A 20,076-nucleotide genomic window follows, 5' to 3' on the forward strand; every position below is an offset into this window, starting at 1 on the left:
AGGAAAAACTAGTGCCGTAAAAAAATACAGAATAAACCTTTGAAATTGATGACATACATGAAGTTAACATAAAAAAATCGATAGCAACGTAAGCACTGACCTGATTTTGCACGGTGGATACGAGAAGCTGCCGCTGAAGTTCGACGGGATTGCTCTCGAGGAGAATCGCCGCGAACTTCTTGGAGTCCGGCGTGGCGACGCGCGGCGGGCGCGCGGGCGTGTCCAGCGTGGCGTCCAGCCGGCCCAGCGCCCCCGCGCGGCGCGGCGAGCTGGCCGCCGCCGCCTGCAGCGCCGCCGCGCGCGCCAGCAGCTCGTCGCGCTCCTCGCGCAGCCGCGCCACGTCCGCGCACTCGCCGCACGTCGCCGCCAGCGCGCGCGCGAACGACTCCTCCGCCGTGCGCGCCGAGCCCGGCGGCCGCTCGTCGAGCTCGCCCCGCAGCAGCTCCGCCTCGTCCCGCAGCCGGACCCCCTTGCGCTGGATGACGTCGAGCAGCGCCCACAGCTCGTCCTCGAGCGGCCGCGACTTGGAGGCGGACGCGGAGGCGGACGAGTGCGCGTCCTTCCCGCACGAGGTCTCGGTGCTGAAGCCGGAGTCCTGCACGCTGGGCTGCGGCTTGGCGCGCGCGGCGTCGCCGGCGGCGGCGGCCAGCTTGCGGCGCACGCGCACGCCGGGCTCCCAGTCGCGCCGCGCGCCGCTGGCCGGCGTCGACGGCGCCATCTTCGAGCGCAGGTTCGGGAACGTCTCGATGACGAGATCGCGGAACTCGAGCAAGGCTCCGACCTCATTCTGGAGTTCCTGTAACGGAGTAGCGAGACGCCATGTCAATTATATACTATACTATATACATGATCTTCCTTACTTATTCAAAAGCAAACTCCTCCACACTTAAGATTAGCAAAAATAATAACACCATCAAAATACCAGAATGACTGATATATTGTGCCGAATATATCAAAGATAACAACAATACAAAAACTACAAGGGTGTAATAAACAAACCTGTAAGGCCACGAGCGACTTAGCCTGCTCCGACATGAGGTAGTGGAAGGGCCCGGGCGTCGAGCGCAGCTGCATGCACTCCATGCCCGAGCCGCCGGAGCCGCCGCTCGCGCTGTCCGCACCGCCCGTCTGCACAACAAAACATAACATCGTTCAATAAAATATCTTGAACAAGATACGACTTATTGTGGTATTAAAAGATATTTTTTTTATGATTATGCTGTTTTTGGACTTAATAGTAATATAATAATTGAGTTAATATTCCCCGGTATTCTCAGGTACAACAGGGGGGCTAGCCATGTTACAAACTTTGCATTCTATTCGTTTTCTATTCTATTCGTTAGCTAATGTCATTCTATATATATGATAAGTCTATGGTTAGCTATCACATTTACATCAATTAGGCGTCAAATACAATATCGTCTGGATTCTACAGCAGCCAAAATAGCTACATGGTAATGATTAATTATTTAATAGTAATATTACAATATATCATCATAATATAAATAAAAAAATATACCATGTTTTACAGCACATGTATTTTATTATTAAAAATTATTTGCAAAAACGAAACTTAATAATGTGTTTATGGACGGTAACTATGGTGATTAGTGATTGTTTACAAAGAGTATACAAATTGTTCATAGCGATATTACTAATGACAGCGATTGCATGTATTTTGTATAAAATTACCTACTTCAACTTAGGATACGTAGGATCAAAAGAAAATATCTGGACGTCCAACTTGTTAAGATTTACTGGCTCATGGCACGAAAGTCTCTCAGCAACAAACTTGTCCACTACAAATACATACTAATACCGATATGGTCATATGGATCCGAACTTTGGGGAACCGCATCCAACTCAAACTTGGACATCATACAGCGCTTCCAATCGAAAATGCTTCGCATGATAGCTGATGCCACAGAGACAACGGTGAGAGAGAAAGTGACAAATAAACTAAAATCATATACTCGTATATATAAAGACACTCCAATGAACTTGCTAGTGAACTTATGAAATCCACCCGCACTTTCAAGCTCATCAAAAGGAGAGCTACTCAGGATCTTCTTCCATCGTAGGAGCGGATTCCAAGGAGGCAATAATTATAAATGAATTTGCCACTGTGTGTATACCATAAATGCTATGCCAACAAATGAAACCTCATAACCACCAACTTTATGCCTAGACAGAGAGATTGCTGGGAAACAGGAGATAATAATGAAAAAAAAGGATACAGATATTAATATTATATTTTCTTTTAAGGTTTAAATAAATGGTTTAGTTACAAGTAAAGCTAATATGAGAAGCATTAATAATGTTGCAATAAAACAGTTAAACTGAGACAATATTTTTATTTAAACACTGGAATAACTCTAAGTTCTATCGTATCTATCTATTATATTATATGCTTCTATTAATTTAAAATAGAAAAACGACTGTGTAATTCATTTCTATAATATTTTAGGGTACCCTAGTTATAGAGAGTCATATTCAAACTTCAACACATTTAAAGTATACATTTTCAAATGATCAAGAGTAATTAAAGTCTATAATGCAGTGATAGCGCGTAGTGAAGTGACAAACAGCTGATACAGAATCCGCCATTTTATTAGCATTTACGTTTTCTACAGGGTCGGCGCGATCGCTCACTATTACATTTATCTTAGAATACGCTTCGCTAACAAATTTGACAAAAAAGTCAAAAGGTTCTCAAAAGGTTGTCAAAGGTTGTCACTTGTATGGAAAAAAGCAATGACATGAGCATCGTAGAATCGCTAGCGTTCTATTCTATCGTGTAACTTGGCTACGACTTTTCTACTTCGCTATTTTGATCACGTGATCATTGATAATTTCATACATTCTAGCGTTTCTATAGCGTTTCTACAGCGCAAGCGACTGTAGAATGTCAACTTGGCTAGCCCCCCAGAACTAATAACGTATGTACACATAATAATAATGACTTTCCATTTTATTACTGACTGCAAAACGCAAACAAATTAATAAACCGTGTATAAACATAGTTCAAGATGAGTTCAACGGTCATAAATAATTTATAACTCTTATCAATGGACGACTGTTAGTTTAAGGGGAACTACGACAGAGGGGACAAACAACATCGCTTTATTTCACTTAAAGGTTTAATGCTATTAATTGTTTGGTTAAGAGAAATTGTGGAGTGTGGAGAGTGGAATAATTATATAACTTGCTTTGATAAAGAGTTCCTACGCGATATTTAAATGTGAAAAACATAACGGTAAGATTGCTTATAAGGCCTAATTTGGGAAGAAGCCGAACAGACATGATTGGCCTCTACCTCAAAAATGTACGTTAAGATCTATATTCATATATTTTACATTATCGATTACATAATTTAAGGGTTTCCGCTTCCAATATGAATATTCATGTAGATTCAGGAGTATCTTTCTATGTATTCAATATATACAGTGCCATCTATAATATCACAAAGAAATTATATTAAATAAACAATCATATTAAAACTACATGCGACTTAATTAAAACTTTTTAATCCTGAAAAGCTCCCGCCTTAACATTTTTTTAAGTTCCATAAAATGAATAATACTATATTCTTTTAATTAAACTTTATATCTCAGTTATATTTTTCTTTTTTTTATTCTTTAGTCTACGACTATGTATAGTTATTTACTGAAATTATATTATCTTGTTTGCATTCGTCTTATTTACCAAGAAACGGTTGAATATAGATTCTCTGAATAATCGAAACACTCTCTTATCTAACTATATGACACATGTGTCAATCAGATGTATGTGTATTTACGTGAGAAGGTCGACATAGGATCTTCTGACTCTAGGTTAGTTACGCAACCAAATAACCACACTTTTAACAGTTTTAACCATATATTTTAAACGCCACCAATAGGCATTGAAAATTTCGACACATCTATTCACATGCCAGCTGCACGCTTTGATATTCATCTTCTCTATAAACGCACCCAAATAATAATGTCACCGTGTGCTTAGGCGTAAAATTGCGTTACGTTCGAACGCCCTGCGCCCGGACGCGGTCTCTCTTCCTTGGCGACTATTGTCGTTTTTCTGTTACGAAAACGGTTTTTGCCAGTACTTTACTGACTTCCACTTGTTTATCAATAAACGTTTTTGTTTATTTGAGTTATCGACATCATTTGGCTTCCTTTACAGAGAAAAAAAACTTAAGTTCCGTATTTTTTAAAGTTCTTATTTTGGTAACAAATTTTGCTAAACAGATCGAGAAGCAAATTGTGTTACATCGTTGTTGTTAAAGAAGTAATAGCCGTGAGGTTGAGAAATAATTTGCTAAAAACTGGATTTCATTAATCGTTTGTATTTTGTAACAACTTGATCTCTATAGCCCATAGAATTAGAGATTCTTAGTTCGATAACAAGATATCTACTTTGATCAAATATTGAAATTAAAATTAACAGGAAGTCCATTTTTTAAAACCGTTTAAAGTAAAAGAATATAGGGGAAGAATAACCTTTGAGATGATTGAAAAACTAAAACTGGTAAAATTATTAGACTTGTCGAAAAACTTTGATATTTACCTATTCATCTTACGGTATAACAAAAGTCTGGCAAAAATCCAAGAAATATAACAGAATAATTTTCAATGAATGGAACGCCGAACGAAAATAAACCCATTCATTCGTTCACTAGAAATATTTCTGCGGGTATTTACACAGAAGATTGAAAGCGATCTTATCTTACGTAAACGTAAAGCGTATTAATCAAACTTGTTCGCGAGATATTTTAATTGCCATTAGCTCTACAAAACGGTGGTGATCGCTATCGGATACGCATTATTGCAATTCATGAAACGCTAACGAGACTTTTAAAGAGGAATGCGACCAATATAAGGTATGGCCAATACGGACGATAACGGAACATTAATATTTTGGTAAGGTTGACATGCGAATTATTTATGTAATGAAATAATGAATAACAGGCCATAACGTTAGAATGCAAAATTCTGCCTTTATTGCCCCTAACCATACCTTACCTATACCCAAGTGTACAGGACAGGGGTTTACAAGCCTATTAACGTCAGTAAAACCAAAGTTCCTATTTAAAGTAATAACAAATTGCATTGAGAACTAAGGGCTCGAACACAAAACTGCGATGCGACGCGATGCGAATTCGCAACGCAGAAAATTGCGATGCGAATTGCTGCGATGCGATATCGTGCGGCGTAGCGTCTCTCAGGGTGACCAACAACAACAACCACTGTGCGATGCGAATCAATTCGCAAGTTCTTGCGATGCGTCGAGGGAGCTCGCAGATTTTTGCGATGCGACGTCGCATCGCAGTTTTGTGTACGAACCCTAAGAGGAAACGAAACATATTGAACCAGTACTTTGTCTAAATATGTACGTACTTGCAATATTGAGAGTTGTGATGCTTGAACAAATGTAAAAGAAAAATCGAGAGAATTCTTCAATCATCTCAATAGCAAGTAATGTAGTATTTTTCCGAGCGCGTGATAAAGATTTATCTCGTCTTACACATAAAAATAACTTGTTAAGACTCCGTAGATAAAATGTCGATGCGTACATTGTTGATACCGTTGAGTGCTGATAAGTCGAGTGCTTACCTACATTCTACATTACTTCATTTCCACTCAGTGCATACATTTTTTTATTCTAAGTATAAAGAACGTACATTTATTTATAGTATAAAGGCCGTTAGTTGTTCCGTACTGTAGTGAATTCTCCTCGTTTTCAACAGCAGACGCTTGTTTTAAACCAAGTGCACTTGTAATGGCTTAGATCCTCGACATGACAGTTTTTATACAAAAACTATAGTGTATTTTATATGGTTCCTATTGTAGTTTCATGAAAGAACGTAGACTACGTTTTATATTATTATGTGATGTTATTATCATTTGAACTTTATCTTTTAAAGTGGTCTAACTCTGTGTATTCTCCCACTTACCAAACTCCTTGAGGGGGATATATATGAATCGTAGGAAAATTTTGCCTTAATTTGTGTTATAAAATCAGTCATATCTTTTGTAAAATCACGTCTATATACATATATCTATCATTAACTGCTTAACGTAACGCGAATGTCCTTAAAACCTATCAACATTCAACCTGATCTAATCTTATAGCTCCAAGTACTTCCTTTACTTTAATATTATTAGTTTAACATTATATTTGTTTATTTCTAGTAAGTTTCCGCGATTAACAAAATATACGACGCCGAGAGACATGTCGCTTTTAGTTTGACTTTCCTCGCTTCACTTTCAACGACGGTAACACGGTTTGTAAACCGTTGTTTATCTACGAAATTCATAGTTGAGTCGAGAAAGTGAGTTTCGAGTTTCAACTATCAGAGGTGTTATTTATTAAGTACATTTATCTCGAAGGTGTAATCCGCGGTGAAATATGTAACACGTATTCTATAACAGACAATAGTGTTGGTACCAGTGGTGTTACACTTTCGAGTGATTAGATGACATGACTGCTGTGTGCGGGAAATTATGTCATTATATGTGTGTACATAGTATTATTTAAGGAATACGGTCGAACGTCGTGTTGCATTATTTTAGAAAGATGAGTTTTTTGTCTTTTTGGACCAATTGCCTATGTAGCGTGTATAAATTAAATTCGTGTTGTTTTGTTTTATTAATTTGGAATAATAAGGAGTCCAGTTAACGGTAAGTGATCGCTGCCGCTCGTAGACTTCTGTAATCAACCCTAAAATAGTATCAAAGACCAAAGTCTACCTGAGATCAGTCACAGATGCCTCGTTTGTTTCTCCCTTATTATTACAGAGTAGCTATTGTAATAGCGGACCAAGTCGCAATGGTCGTCCGACTGTCGTTTCACTTTCTTCACTTCCGCGTCAAAGCAAGGCCGACAGCGTTCGCTATTAGCCTAAATATAGTAATTTACTCGCGTCACACCAAACAATGCTGTATCATTTACGAAAAACATACGATTGTGTGAAAATTATTAAGAATTGCATATTGCATAACATACGGGCTGATGTGTAAGAGTACTTTTTATAAAGTTGTAGGTATATTTAAGTTGAACATGTTTATTTTACAACAATATTTCCATAAAAGGGACTGTAAATAAATTATTACTCTAAACAGCCACAGTAATAATAGGCTTAAAGTATTGCACTAACAAGCAAGCACTAAGAGTCTTAGTATATAAGCCATGTTTTTCATTAGGTAGAAAAAGCGTGCGGCGCTTTTCTTTATAAATATTACAGAAATATTTTGCATTTTCATTCACTCACATAGCATTAATTTACGAAGCAAAATAGTTTATTTAACAAAAAAAAACTTTTTAAATGTTGTGTTTTCAGTCAGACAACTTAGAAGCAGCTGTTTTTGATGTAACTTTCAGGTTATTTAATATATTTTTAAGAATATTTTTACTCCTAAAATTTATCATAAAAATAGGAAATGTTGGCATTACCGTACAATTCATTTTAAGATTAAAGCCAGCCGTTCACGAAACAAAACGGAACCATCGCGCATTATTTACGTTTATTTTCACTCGACGCAACGATAACGGAACGACACGTCGAATGCGGGCGCGCGGAGATCTAATGGCACTTTCATACTGACGGCCGCATGCAAACTAGAGATGCAACGGATATCCGGTTGCTATCCGGTATCCGGCCTATCCGGCCATTATTTTACTATCCGGCCGAATACCGGATAGTTACACACTATCCGGCCGGATACCGAATAGTGATTCTGTTTGGTATTTAACTTTAAAAAATGGTTAGTATACAAGAAAACAACAACAAATTATCAATATTTGTTTATTACCTTTAACATACAATTTAAACTTATCAAAAAGCCTCATTTAAAATTGTTAAGGAATCCTATGATCAGCATTAGTATCCATTCAACCAATCGTAGCGTATCGTATGTTAATTCTTAATAAAATAAAATAAGTGTTACCAAATAAATAAAAAGAGAGTTTAATATTCATAATTAACTAACGGCAAATTGTGGTGAATAAAAACGAGATTCTCTGCATTTTTGGGTAACAGACGATTCCTCCTATTTTCATAAACAAGTCCTGCCTCTGAAAAAAGTCTTTCGCTATAAACACTGCTACATGGTGAGGACAGATATATTTGGGCAAATTTTATCAATATTGGGAATTGATTGGCGTTTGCTGCCCACCATTCATAAGGGTCACTCTGTCGATCAACTCGGACCATTTTTAAGTAAAAGTCAAGCTCGTTGGCTATAGCACTATTTGTCGTATCTTCGGTTTGACTATTATCTTGAGCGACTTCGTTAAAGCAATCCCAAAATGTTTTATGAACAACAGTTGCGCCATTGCCTGCCCTTCTTTTCATTGGAGGCGAATCACTTTCACTACTATTTGAATCCTTTTCGCTACAACTCATTTTTAGGCCCTCCAGAAGCAGCTTTTGTCTAGCTTTTTCTGTTTGTATTATCCCAAAAAAACTGGTTTTGAATCTGGGATCCAATAAAGTAGCCAGGAAATATTTTGGATCTTCATCAAGATGTTGAAAACGTTGCTCTATTTCAGTTTTCAGAGACATCAATACATGCAACAATTCGGTACTTTCCGCGCAGTTTCTTCTTTTTGAAGGTACCTCATGAATATAGCCACGTGTGGTATGACTTCGGAAATGCATGACAAACCTGAGCTGGCAATTTTCGTTATTTCCTCGAAAGGTTTAAGAAGGCTGATACATTGCTCCATTAAATTCCACTGATGAGGAGTCAAGTTACTAAGTTTATCGTGGTCGGCAATATATAAAGAAACAGTCCGTTTCTGCTCTAATGAACGCTCCTGTAAATAGTAGGTGGAGTTCCAACGTGTACTGACATCTTGCACCAACTGATGTTCCGGTAAATTCAGCTCCTTTTGAATGGCCTTCAGTTTTTCTTGCGCTAGTCCTGAGTGATTGAAATGGGTTACAATACGCCTAGAAGCAGCTAACATCTCCATTAAATCAGGCTGACATTTAAGTGATTCAGTGATGACTTTTTGGAGCGAGTGAATAAAGCAGCGAGCAGAATCATATTCAGCCACCCGAACTCCTTTTACCATATTAGCCCCACTATCGTGCACAACAATGTGTATTTTATTCAGAGGAATGTTCCAGCGCGCGGCAATAACGTGCAATTCGTTCGCTATATTCTCCCCGGTATGAGACCCTGAAAAGGGTTTGATTGCCAATACGCCATGTTCCAGTTTGAAATCAGGAGATATCCAGTGGGCTGTAAAACTTAAAAAGCTTTCATTATTGTGGTCGCAAGTCCATATATCTGACGTAACAGACACCACGGCAGCTTTTGAAATATTTTCCATATTTTTTTTTATTGATTCGGTTATAAATGTCGGGTATTATTTTTTCAGTCATTAATGTACGACTGGGGATCTTGTACCGAGGAACTGCTTTATGCATAAGCCTGTTGAAACCAACTCTGTCCACCATTGATAGTGGTTCATTATCTAACGCAATCATTTCACCAATTAAATAATGATATTCCTTAGATTTTGAGTCATTAATACCCCAATACTGTTTTCTTTCTACTGTCTCTGCCAAAGTTAATTGTTTATGTGAAGCCGGCTGAGCGGGAGCGCTCGTACTTGCAAATGAACTCGTAGAAGAAAAAGTTCTGCTTCCGCCGCATGAAGTTGAAGATGGACCACCGTAAATTTCGGAGAATTTGTCGGGATGCTTGCTTTGCAAATGGTTTTTCATAGAGGAAGTCCCTGCCTTCTTCCCTTCGCCACCACGAGATAATTTTAATTTGCAAATTAAACACACTACGTACTTTGCATCGTTTTTTTCTATTTCAAAATAGTTCCACAACGGAGATCGTTTATTTGCCATTATTTTAAACAAATAAAATAAACACAGAATGAAGTACGAGTTCACAATTACGTATACACTACTATACACATTAAACACAAAAAAAACTTATCTATTCAGCAAAATAGGCGGGAGCACGTGTACTGCATACGAAATAGTTCCGTACACTGAACTAATAAAACTCGTTTCTTGCCTCGGTCCGCGCGAACGTAACAGGTTGAAACCTGCACGAAGCGCCCGCCGCCAAACTAAACTGTAGGTATCGTTTGGCCGGCCGAATATTCGGCGGCCGGATACCGGATATTCGGCCGGTGACCAGGCCGAATATCCGGTATCCGGTATCCGGCCAAACAACTATCCGTTGCATCTCTAATGCAAACGCAACGGTGTAATTACTCGACAAATATCTATTCGAATGATGAAATTGTTCACGCCCGCATACGTTTAGTTGCTTGATGATAATAGATAAATAAAAAAGTTACTACGTCGTTTTTATGTGGATGAAATATGTTTACGAAAGTACTGTTCAATGTACCATGAGAATTTATGTATTCGCTGAAAATTTTGTTTAGGACGTGCCTTCAATTCTTGAATAATACAAATTACAATGTCTATATTTTAATAGAAGTGCATACCTAATTGGAACGGGGTCCTTTTCATGACGTTAATAATTTGTCACTGAAAACTACTTATATACATTAACTAGATGACCCGGTGAACTTCGTACCACCTAATTATGAGTGACTATCTGTACCTCGTGGTTTCACTCGTGTAATTTATGTATTATGTCCATAAACTACTGGTAAATATTAGGACAGATATTAGCCACAGGAGAACAGGAAAATAAAAAATACAATTAAATAAAATTCACTCTACCTCTCTGCACTCTGTTATTTTTTTACCGACTTCAAAAAGGAGGTGGTTATCAATTCGGCCGGTATCTTTTTTTTATGTATGTACACGAATTACTCCGCCGTTAGTGAACCGATTTTAATAATTCTTTTTTTATTGTGTTATTTTTTATTGTAGGTTCTAATGAAATTACAAAGTCAGTTCATCATTGACTATTTAAGGGTCTGATAATGTGGCTCGGAGACAAAATATGTAACTCCTCAACCGATGGGGATATTTGAGTTGTGTTTGAAGATATTTAGTGTAAGTTCTAACGAAATTGCAAAGTCACTTCATCATTGACTATTTAAGGGTCTGATAATGTGGCTCGGAGACAAAATATGTAACTCCTCAACCGATGGGAATAATAGAGTCGTGTTTGAAGATATTTGGTGTAGGAGGTTCTAATGAAATTGCAAAGCCAGTTCATCATTGACTATTTAGTTAGGTTAGGTTGGAACACATAAGACAATATAAAACTAAGCGGGCAGGGCGCGGTAGCGCCCTGCGAGCGGGCGGTTCCAATCAATGTAAATTCAGACCTTACCTTAATTCATGATCACGTTTATACAATTTTATATTGTATTAATATAAATGTTATTATGTCATCACTAAAAAGGGTAAAAAAAAAATTAACAAATTATACAACCGACTTCTATGTCACTACATAGTAAAAAATAATTCAAATAAATGTTGGTTTAGTACATATTTCTGAAGTCGGCGCTCAATATATTTCGTTCATTTTATTTTTTACTTTGTAGTGACATAGAAGTCGGTTGTATTCTTTGTTATTTTTTTTTACAAACACGCGAAAAGAAGTACCTAAACCTTCAATAACGGTTTTTTTTAAAGAAAGTTTATTTACTTATAGTACTCTAATCGGGTTGTTGAATAGCTAAAAATGCTGAAACAGGTGTGTAAATAGAAAGGCAGTTTATAACAGTCTTAAGGGTTGATCTAAAAAAACAAACAGTGACTCAGATGCTTCATTATGTCTTATGATAATTTTCTTAGTGCTCCAAATTAACGGATATTAAATTAAAGTTCCATACCCGATTAAACGACCCTAAGGGTTGATTTTCCAAAAACGGTGCAAAATGTGTTCTATTATTTTGAATCAAAAAGCTAAATTCCATTTTTCATAGACTTTGCTTCAAAATCTGCCGACTTCTAAACGAAGTGTCTTCTAAAGCCAAATGCAAATTTTTACAGTCTTTGCTTCCAAATTAACGAATTTTAAAATGAAATTCCAACCCCTACTTAACCATCTTAAGGGTTGATTTTGCAAATATCGTAAAATAGATATTTAATTACTTTCTATCGAAATCCCAAATACCAATTTTCATATAGATTTGCATCAAAACTGGGGGACTTTAATACAAACTTTCAACTCTTATTTATTCACGGAAACGCGGTCGAACAGGATAAAAAGTATCCTATGTCCGTCTCCTGGTTCTAAGCTACCTCTCCACCAATTTTCAGTCAAATTGGTTCAGCCGTTGTTGAGTTATAAAATGCTTCACGAAAACGCGGTCGAACGGGATAAAAAGTATCCTATGTCCTTTTCCTGCTTCTAAGCTACCTCTCGATTAATTTTCAGTGAAATCGGTTCAGCCGTTCTTGAGTTACTTAATGACTTCACGGAAACGCGGTCGAACGGGATAAAAAGTATCCTATGTCCGTTTCCTGGTTCTAATCTACCTCTTTACCAATTTTCAGCTAAATCGGTTCAACCGTTCTTGAGTTATTAAATGACTTCACGGAAACGCGGTCGAACGGGATAAAAAGTATCCTATGTCCGTTTCCTGGTTCTAATCTACCTCTTTACCAATTTTCAGCTAAATCGGTTCAACCATTCTTGAGTTATAAAATGACTTCACGGAAACGCGGTCGAACGGGATAAAAAGTATCCTATGTCCTTCTCCTGGCTCTAAACTACCTCCCTACCAATTTTCAGCTAAATCGGTTCAGCCGTTCTTGAGTTATAAGTGGAGTAACTAACACGACTTTCTTTTATATATATAGATATGTAGATGACTTCTTTAAATACTATGAAAACTTTACGTGACACTGATTACTGATGAAGACATATTTTTTGGTTTTCATTAGGTTCAATCTCTGTATAATCTCATAATGGTGATTAGATGACGCTGAGTTTAATAACCTTCTTACAGATTCTAAAGTCGTTACTACATTAAAATCTTATTAAAAAGTTGTCCGAGGAATCCATGAAAGGTCAGCGCCGTTAAAACAAATCAATGAATACATTAACATAATATTTCCCGGTGTCACTTGTTACAACACAGTGTTTGTCTATATATAGCGCGGTATGCCATAAAAAGGAAACCGTTCAAGTGCGAGTTGAGCATTAGTGTCATGGTCACAGACTGCATCGACAGTCGATACGTACAATCTCCACGTACGCGCTTTCTGCGTCCCCGCATGCACGTACGCCTTTTTTACGATAATTTTAACAAACTCAAATAGGCGGTAATCATGCGGTAATCATATACATTTAACAACATGTACCTACCGAACACAGTAGAAATATGGATGGACTAGATCCTTATACTGTGTACCGGGTGACTATCAAATGGGCCTTCACGGCTAAAACCGGAACTATAAGAAATATGCTTAAAGGCTTAGGCGCGCCATCAAAAACCCGGTGAAACTGTGCAGGCAGGCCGCTAGGGCTACCCGTAATTACACAAACCAAAAAAAAATGTTACGAATCCGATTTTTATAAAAAATAAAACTGTAACATTAGATTTCGTTAAATCAATTTCCATAGCCAGGAATTGACGAGTTCATTCTGAAGAAAAAAAATACATCTTGTTCTACTATCGGATAGTGTTGTTTATAAGAGCCAAACTCTGGAAAGAAATCCACTTTTAAAATGCACCCCGTATATTAGACCGCACATAAGTCAATATGTCAACCTTCAATCAATTCGAGGTAGCTTGGCCGACCACAGGTAGTACTCTATTCCTATGTGGGATTGATTACAGATGTCCTAGCCCATGGACGGCAGAGACTACTCATCAACATGCTCGTTTGCTATTCCATTTAATAAAAAAGAAAACAGTACTAACATGAACAGAACCCAATGCAAATACGGTTAGTCTAATCATTACAACAGTTGAATATTACGTGACGATGGTGCAATGATTTCTGCATCGTGGATAAATGCATAGGGCTTCCCCTATAATAGGAAGAAGCGTAAGTAGAGGAAAATCTTTTTCAATACCGTGAATACAGTTTTCAAGATACTGATTAAAAGTACTTACGTAATTGATAAAATTATGCTTGCTTGAAGGTGGTGCCTTCGAAGTTGAACTGCGAAGGGTTCTACCACCTTGTAGAAGTATGCTTGTAAAATGCAATTATTATTCGAATGAATTAAATACTTTTATTAGCACGTCATCAAAAACAGAAGATGCTATCATGTTATTGAAAGCGAATCCCAAAAGAACAAAAAAACCCTACGAGAAGAAAGTAGAAAGTTAGTGGACATTAACCTTTATTATAAACAAACAAACAAACAAAATCAACCTTTCTCTTTAATTTTCTACAACTTCAAAACAAAAACTTAACTTTTGATAGTTTTTATTATAGGTCAAGTGTGAGAAGTAAAGTGGAAATTGTGCATGTAGTGTAAAGTGTAGCAGTTACACAGTAGAACTTTACTTTAAGTAATACTGGAACATACTTGATCATCATCATCAACCCATTACTGTCCCAATTCTGGGCATGGGAGTCTCATGATAAGGAGACCCGAGAGAAGAGGGAATATACTTAGAATAAATATAATAATTGAAAAGAAACATAGAAAAAGTTTAACAACATCAATATTTTCCTTTTACACAAAAATTGTTAATCTAATACCGTTATCAAGGACAATACACAAATGAGTCATTGGAATAACATCGCGGACTCTGTTATCGCATTTTTTGTTCTATTGTTCTTGAATTTTGCGATTGTAAAGATTAGTGTTGTTGTGTAACAATTACAAATATTCACAATATATATACAACTAATAACCGCCCAAAAATTATAAAATTGTCAATTTAATTCAGATATAAAGTTTCGACAAAGATTGAAAAATGCGAATTCTACAAGTAATATCAAACAGTTAAGAATTGTGTGTGTACTTGCTTGGTAGAAGGGTAAATACAGAGACACTTACGCAAGGCCTTTCAACTTAATTCTGAAGGATACCAGTTCATAGGCCCCCCCTTATATTTGAGGTGTACTAGTGACTCCTCGCCATTAGGACTGCATTACTGGTATGTCAAAGAGCATTAAATCGTAACACCACTCTCGACTTTTACCAATGTCTAACTTTAATTTTTTATTTCGACACATGTACCACTGATTTAGCGTGGTCTCCAGCAAACTTTTCAATGTACCATTAATTACGCGTCTCAATCTACAAGCACCATCTTCTAGTGATCTGATTTGGTACATGCAATTACATCCTAGAGAAAAAAAAAACACAAATTTTATGCGCATACGCACGCACCGCTATTGAAATGTCTGATGCGCGTCCCAGATAGCGTTGCGAAACCGACATCTTAATATTAGAATGCTTGTTGCAAAATACTGTTGTATTGTTACGCTTTTGGACATCACTATGATGCGTGATTGTTGTGTGACAGATTTTTATGTCTATTTTCAGCCGTAATGTATATTTAATACATTTCTTTGACATTACAAAATCTAATAACTTTGAATCAAAATCCAATCTAATTTTGACTACACAACATATGTTATGGATTTATCATTTATCGGCTCAACTGAGTGAAGGCTAGAATCATTGTGGTCCAGCACGAATTATGCCACACTTCCAACAAAGTATGCCATACTTTGATTTCATTTAATTTGACGTTGAAATGCTTAGATATCATTTGCGTTGAAAGACGATCATGGTCAGCATTAACGGTAATTTTATGGCTGACATTAAATTTTCATGCATTAACATTAGTCAGATTTTCTGTGAATCCGAGAATAAAACTGTAGTACACATTACAGAATTAAAAATCTTCATAGCGGTAACTAAAGTAATATGAAAATTAAAATTTACTTCACGCTGACCGCCTTTCACACTCTAAATAGCATTTCATTTAAACAAAAGGTAAAATATTTATTTAAATGTTTAAGACCCAAAGACCTACTAAATTTAGAACACAATGATACTTGAGACCCTCTACTCCCCTTCGAATAAAGACGAATTGTTTGAAGAGCATTTCAGTTTGAAAGATTATTCTTGGAACTCGATGTATTTATAATTATAACGGAGGGTTAAATGCACACATTGTGCTATTCATGTCCATTTATAAGCGGTGTAGGCCACAAATTGAAATAAACGGTTGCATACTGACAAACCCAGTTTTACTCATTTAAAATGGGTTTGTTTTGCTATATCGTAGAATACAAATGATAACCAGTATTTTTTATGAAATTTAAGTAGCACATTGGTGGCAAAATCCATGGGTGGCATTGTTAAGTCGTAACCACTTAATATCAGGTCGACAATGCCACCCATGGATTTTCAAATTCATATAGGATTGGTTTTAGGTCAGCTCCAGATGACTGGTTATATCAAAACACTCAGTACGGACACATTCGAAGTACCAAGAATGGTTGTAAATTTTTATTACATATTATCATAATAATTAATTAAAAAATCAAAAAACCCGACTGCACTATAAAAGCTGAAGTAGAATTTCCAAAAACGGAGAAATAGGCGTTTTATTATTTTAATCCAGAAAGCCAAATACCTCCAAAGTTTCATAGTAGGTATCTGCTTCAAAAAGAAAATATGTTCTAACAATATTATCCTATTTTTGTCCTCGTAGCGCTCATTTAGGCTATATAAAGAACCTATGAGTAAAATTCCAGCACTCTTAAGTTCAGCGGTTTCCCTTTGCGTTGATCTTTATCACAGCAACACTACTCATTTAGTCAGACAGTCATCTCGATGAGTAATACATATGTATATATTATATAATGTATGTGTAATCTCTTTTAAGTTCCTTTATTTTGATATCCTACTCGATAGGTTTAGTTAACTTTTTTAACGCAAAAACAACCCACCATTTACGCTCCATAAAATATATAACTTCAGTAATTCAAAGTTCCGGTCATTATTTTACCTAGTATTGGGTAGAATTTCATTATTTTTATCCAACAAGCTAAATACAAAATTTCATAGTGTTTGCTTCAAAATTGACGATTGTTTAAATGAACTTTTAACCCTTATTTTACCCTCTACGGGGTTAATTTTTTGGATTGGGATAAATAGGTGTGTCTTTGTTCCTATCCAGAAAGCTAAATACAAAATTTTGTAGCAGTTGCTTCAAAAATAAAGGATTTCAAAAAAAACATTTTCCCCTATTTTACCCTCTTAGGGGTAGAATTTCCAAAAAGCCTTTCTTAGTACATATTTACGCTATATAGTGAACCTTTGTGCAAAATTTCAGAACTCTAAGTTGAGCGATTTTGGCTGTAGTTTGATTTCTAAAAACTGAAAAAGTCATTTAATTAGTCTGTCAGTCAGTCATCTTGCAGTTTTATATATATACAAATATGTTTTTATAATCTACGTTTAATTTACTTTCATTTGATACCCCACTCGATAGGTTCCGTTAACTTTTTTTTTTAAATGTGTCACTATTTCGCGCCATAAATTCGCCCTTTTGATTTTTTTTTCTAACACCTATCTAAGGACACTCGGGTCATTGAGACAGATATAATGACACCTTAACTGTCGAAATTTATCCAGCCGTTCGTAAGATCGGATCAAATAAAGAAAGACAAACATACAAGATACGCGCGAAAAACATAACCCTTCCTTGGCAGTCGGGTAAAAAGCACAAACAAAAAAAAATGAGAATTTGTTATTCACGTAGAGAAAATCACAATAACAATGGAAACATTAGGGACTGTAACAATCACAATATGGCGATCATCAGAAAACATACTTATGAAAACATATTAAAACGAGACGCGAGCGCCGCAAGCGGAAACACAAGAAAGTTGAATAAATGATACGAATTCGTTCCGAAAGCGCTATCGGAACATGTTAATTGCTGCATGAAAGAGACATTATGCACGATTCTGCATTCGTATGCATTGTACAATTGGTCCAAGTAATATGGGACAGGTAACTACTAACTTCTACAAATGATAAGACAAATTTTACATTACGGTAATAATTCGTGGACACGATAATAGTTTTTAGAATAAATTGAGATGAACTGTAAGGAAATATTTAATTCAAATCTCTTATTACGAATTAATTAAATTGTTTTAAAAATACTATCGATATAACAAAATACCGAATCATACCAGGTACAAAAATTTATGAATTTATGTAATGATTTTCAAATCTAAAAATAGTGCAAGATATAGACCATGTCATAGATCGGTAGCTGAAGACAGTTACGATTGCCTGGGCCATACCATGCGATACGATATAGAAGTCGTACTGTCGGCAAGTGTAAATCGAACGTTGGTCGTAGTCGTAACATACGAAAGTGCTTGACGAATTTCTCGATTGATGTAAAGGCCTCCCTCTAATTAGAGAGAAGTGTAAATACAATACGCAAACTTCACTTACAAACAGATGCTTAGTCTTCATTGAAACTTTCTATTTGCCAACAAACAATATGATCCTTGAACTTGAATAACGAGTTTGTAACTTGTTTACGTCTTTTGTATTACTTTGTTGAATGGCAAATTGCCGCTAATATTTGTATGTTTCACGACACGCAGCGGTTTTCCTGTCACTCAGGTTTACGCCTGCGTAAATATCTAAATTAATTAACATGGATATTGCGCTTTTTAATGTGAAATTGTTATTAACAAAAAAAGATAATAATGTTCTGAACATATTTGCAATATCCATATTTTTTTTAATTGATGTTTAAGAAACTTAAGACTGAGTTATCACTTACGAATTAGGGCATTTCAGTAAATGGAAGAAATCTTTCCTAGAAAAAGGAAATAGGGAGTATAGCGACGGAGACAAGTAATTAATTAGAAAACGGATCCTCAATTATCCGAAGATACCGTAAAAATGTTTGAAAGAAACTTCTTTTATTATAGAAGATAGCGTAGTATAATTAAAATCCATTAGTCAAAACCAACTGTATGACGAACACTAAAACCGGAGCGAAGAATGAAGAAATTAGTTAACACATGTCTTATTTGACTATTTTTAGAGTATCGTTAAATGAATTCGGTGTCGGGCTGCACCCTAATGAATCGTCATTTACAAAGTTAACAAATAAGATACATTTTTGAAGGTTTAGTGACAATTAGAAGCGTGCTGAAGGAACGGAAATACGAGAACAACTAGTTTTAGTCGGCAACAAGATGCAGGGGAGTAATTGAACGAAGTCCCAGTAGTAATATGAGTAATAAATCATAACCATTTTTGCCTAACACAATTCTAAATTTAACTATTTTGTTAGGCAAAAGTTGTCAAATCACTTTGGTAGGCAAAAATTGGTCAATATTGATGTTTACTAACGGGCATTCGTTGTCACATATAAATGACAGCAAAAATTGAGTATAGCCTTATTACTGAGGGTGACAAACTTGGAAAAGTAACTTTTCCCTTAAGCTATCCTTTGACTTAATGCTTTTAACTTTTAATTCAATTCTAAATAAAGTAAATATTACGTACTACTTTCTATGATAAAGTCGACTAAATTTTAGCTCTCATAAATAGGTTAAACCCAGTTATAGCCAGCTAAATCTAGGCACAGCCGCGCTTTGGCTCTTATCTAAGTCGTGACATTTATATGTATGATATCTGTCTGTCAGTCTAATCTTGGTAACTTTAGAATTGATCTTGACATGACTCTTCCAGTAAGGTAGAGATTAAGAATGAAAACAGTTGAACCAGTTAAGATTTTATCCCGATAACTTAAAGAGTAAAAATTAAAAGTTTGTGTAACACCTAACACGAGTTGTTCCTGTAGTCCGTGTCTAAAATACGGCTAAGGGATACCCTGTCTTTCGTAAGAAGCATCTAAAAAGGGACTTTTGGGGTTGTGGATGGCATGAATGGGAGCTCGAACCGCCCAGCTAACGGAGAGGATGACAATAAGAAAAAAGACGGTATGTGTGGCCGCATACGGTCGTAAACGTATAAATGTAGTGTAATGTAAACGTGTAGCGGTAGATGTATAAATAAGCCTACGTGTGTCTGTATGTACATACCAATTACCAATTCTTTTACAAATTATCTAGGGCCACGCCAGTCGCCGTCGGCTCGCCAATCAACCGTTATGGAACATTTACCATCAGTTTTGTTTCGTGATTGTATA

At 36.4% G+C, this 20,076-nt stretch overlaps 1 protein-coding gene across 4 annotated transcripts in view; it reads right to left on the reverse strand.

The window, feature by feature from the left end:
* Window positions 1-20,076, reverse strand: part of jvl (javelin-like) — a 155,131-nt gene that overhangs the window by 9,503 nt on the left and 125,552 nt on the right. For all 4 annotated transcript variants that reach the window (XM_073082639.1, XM_073082641.1, XM_073082640.1 and 1 more), the window contains 2 exons: window positions 1,000-1,128; window positions 101-796 (listed from right to left, as the gene is read on the reverse strand). In XM_073082639.1, the coding sequence (XP_072938740.1) occupies window positions 101-796; window positions 1,000-1,128 (825 nt within the window). The remainder of the gene's footprint in view (window positions 1-100; window positions 797-999; window positions 1,129-20,076) is intronic.

This window comes from Epargyreus clarus, unplaced genomic scaffold (genome assembly GCF_041222505.1).
Source record: "Epargyreus clarus isolate Ecla_fem2 unplaced genomic scaffold, WU_Ecla_fem_2.2 ptg000018l, whole genome shotgun sequence".
NCBI classification, from domain to species: Eukaryota; Metazoa; Arthropoda; class Insecta; order Lepidoptera; family Hesperiidae; genus Epargyreus; species Epargyreus clarus.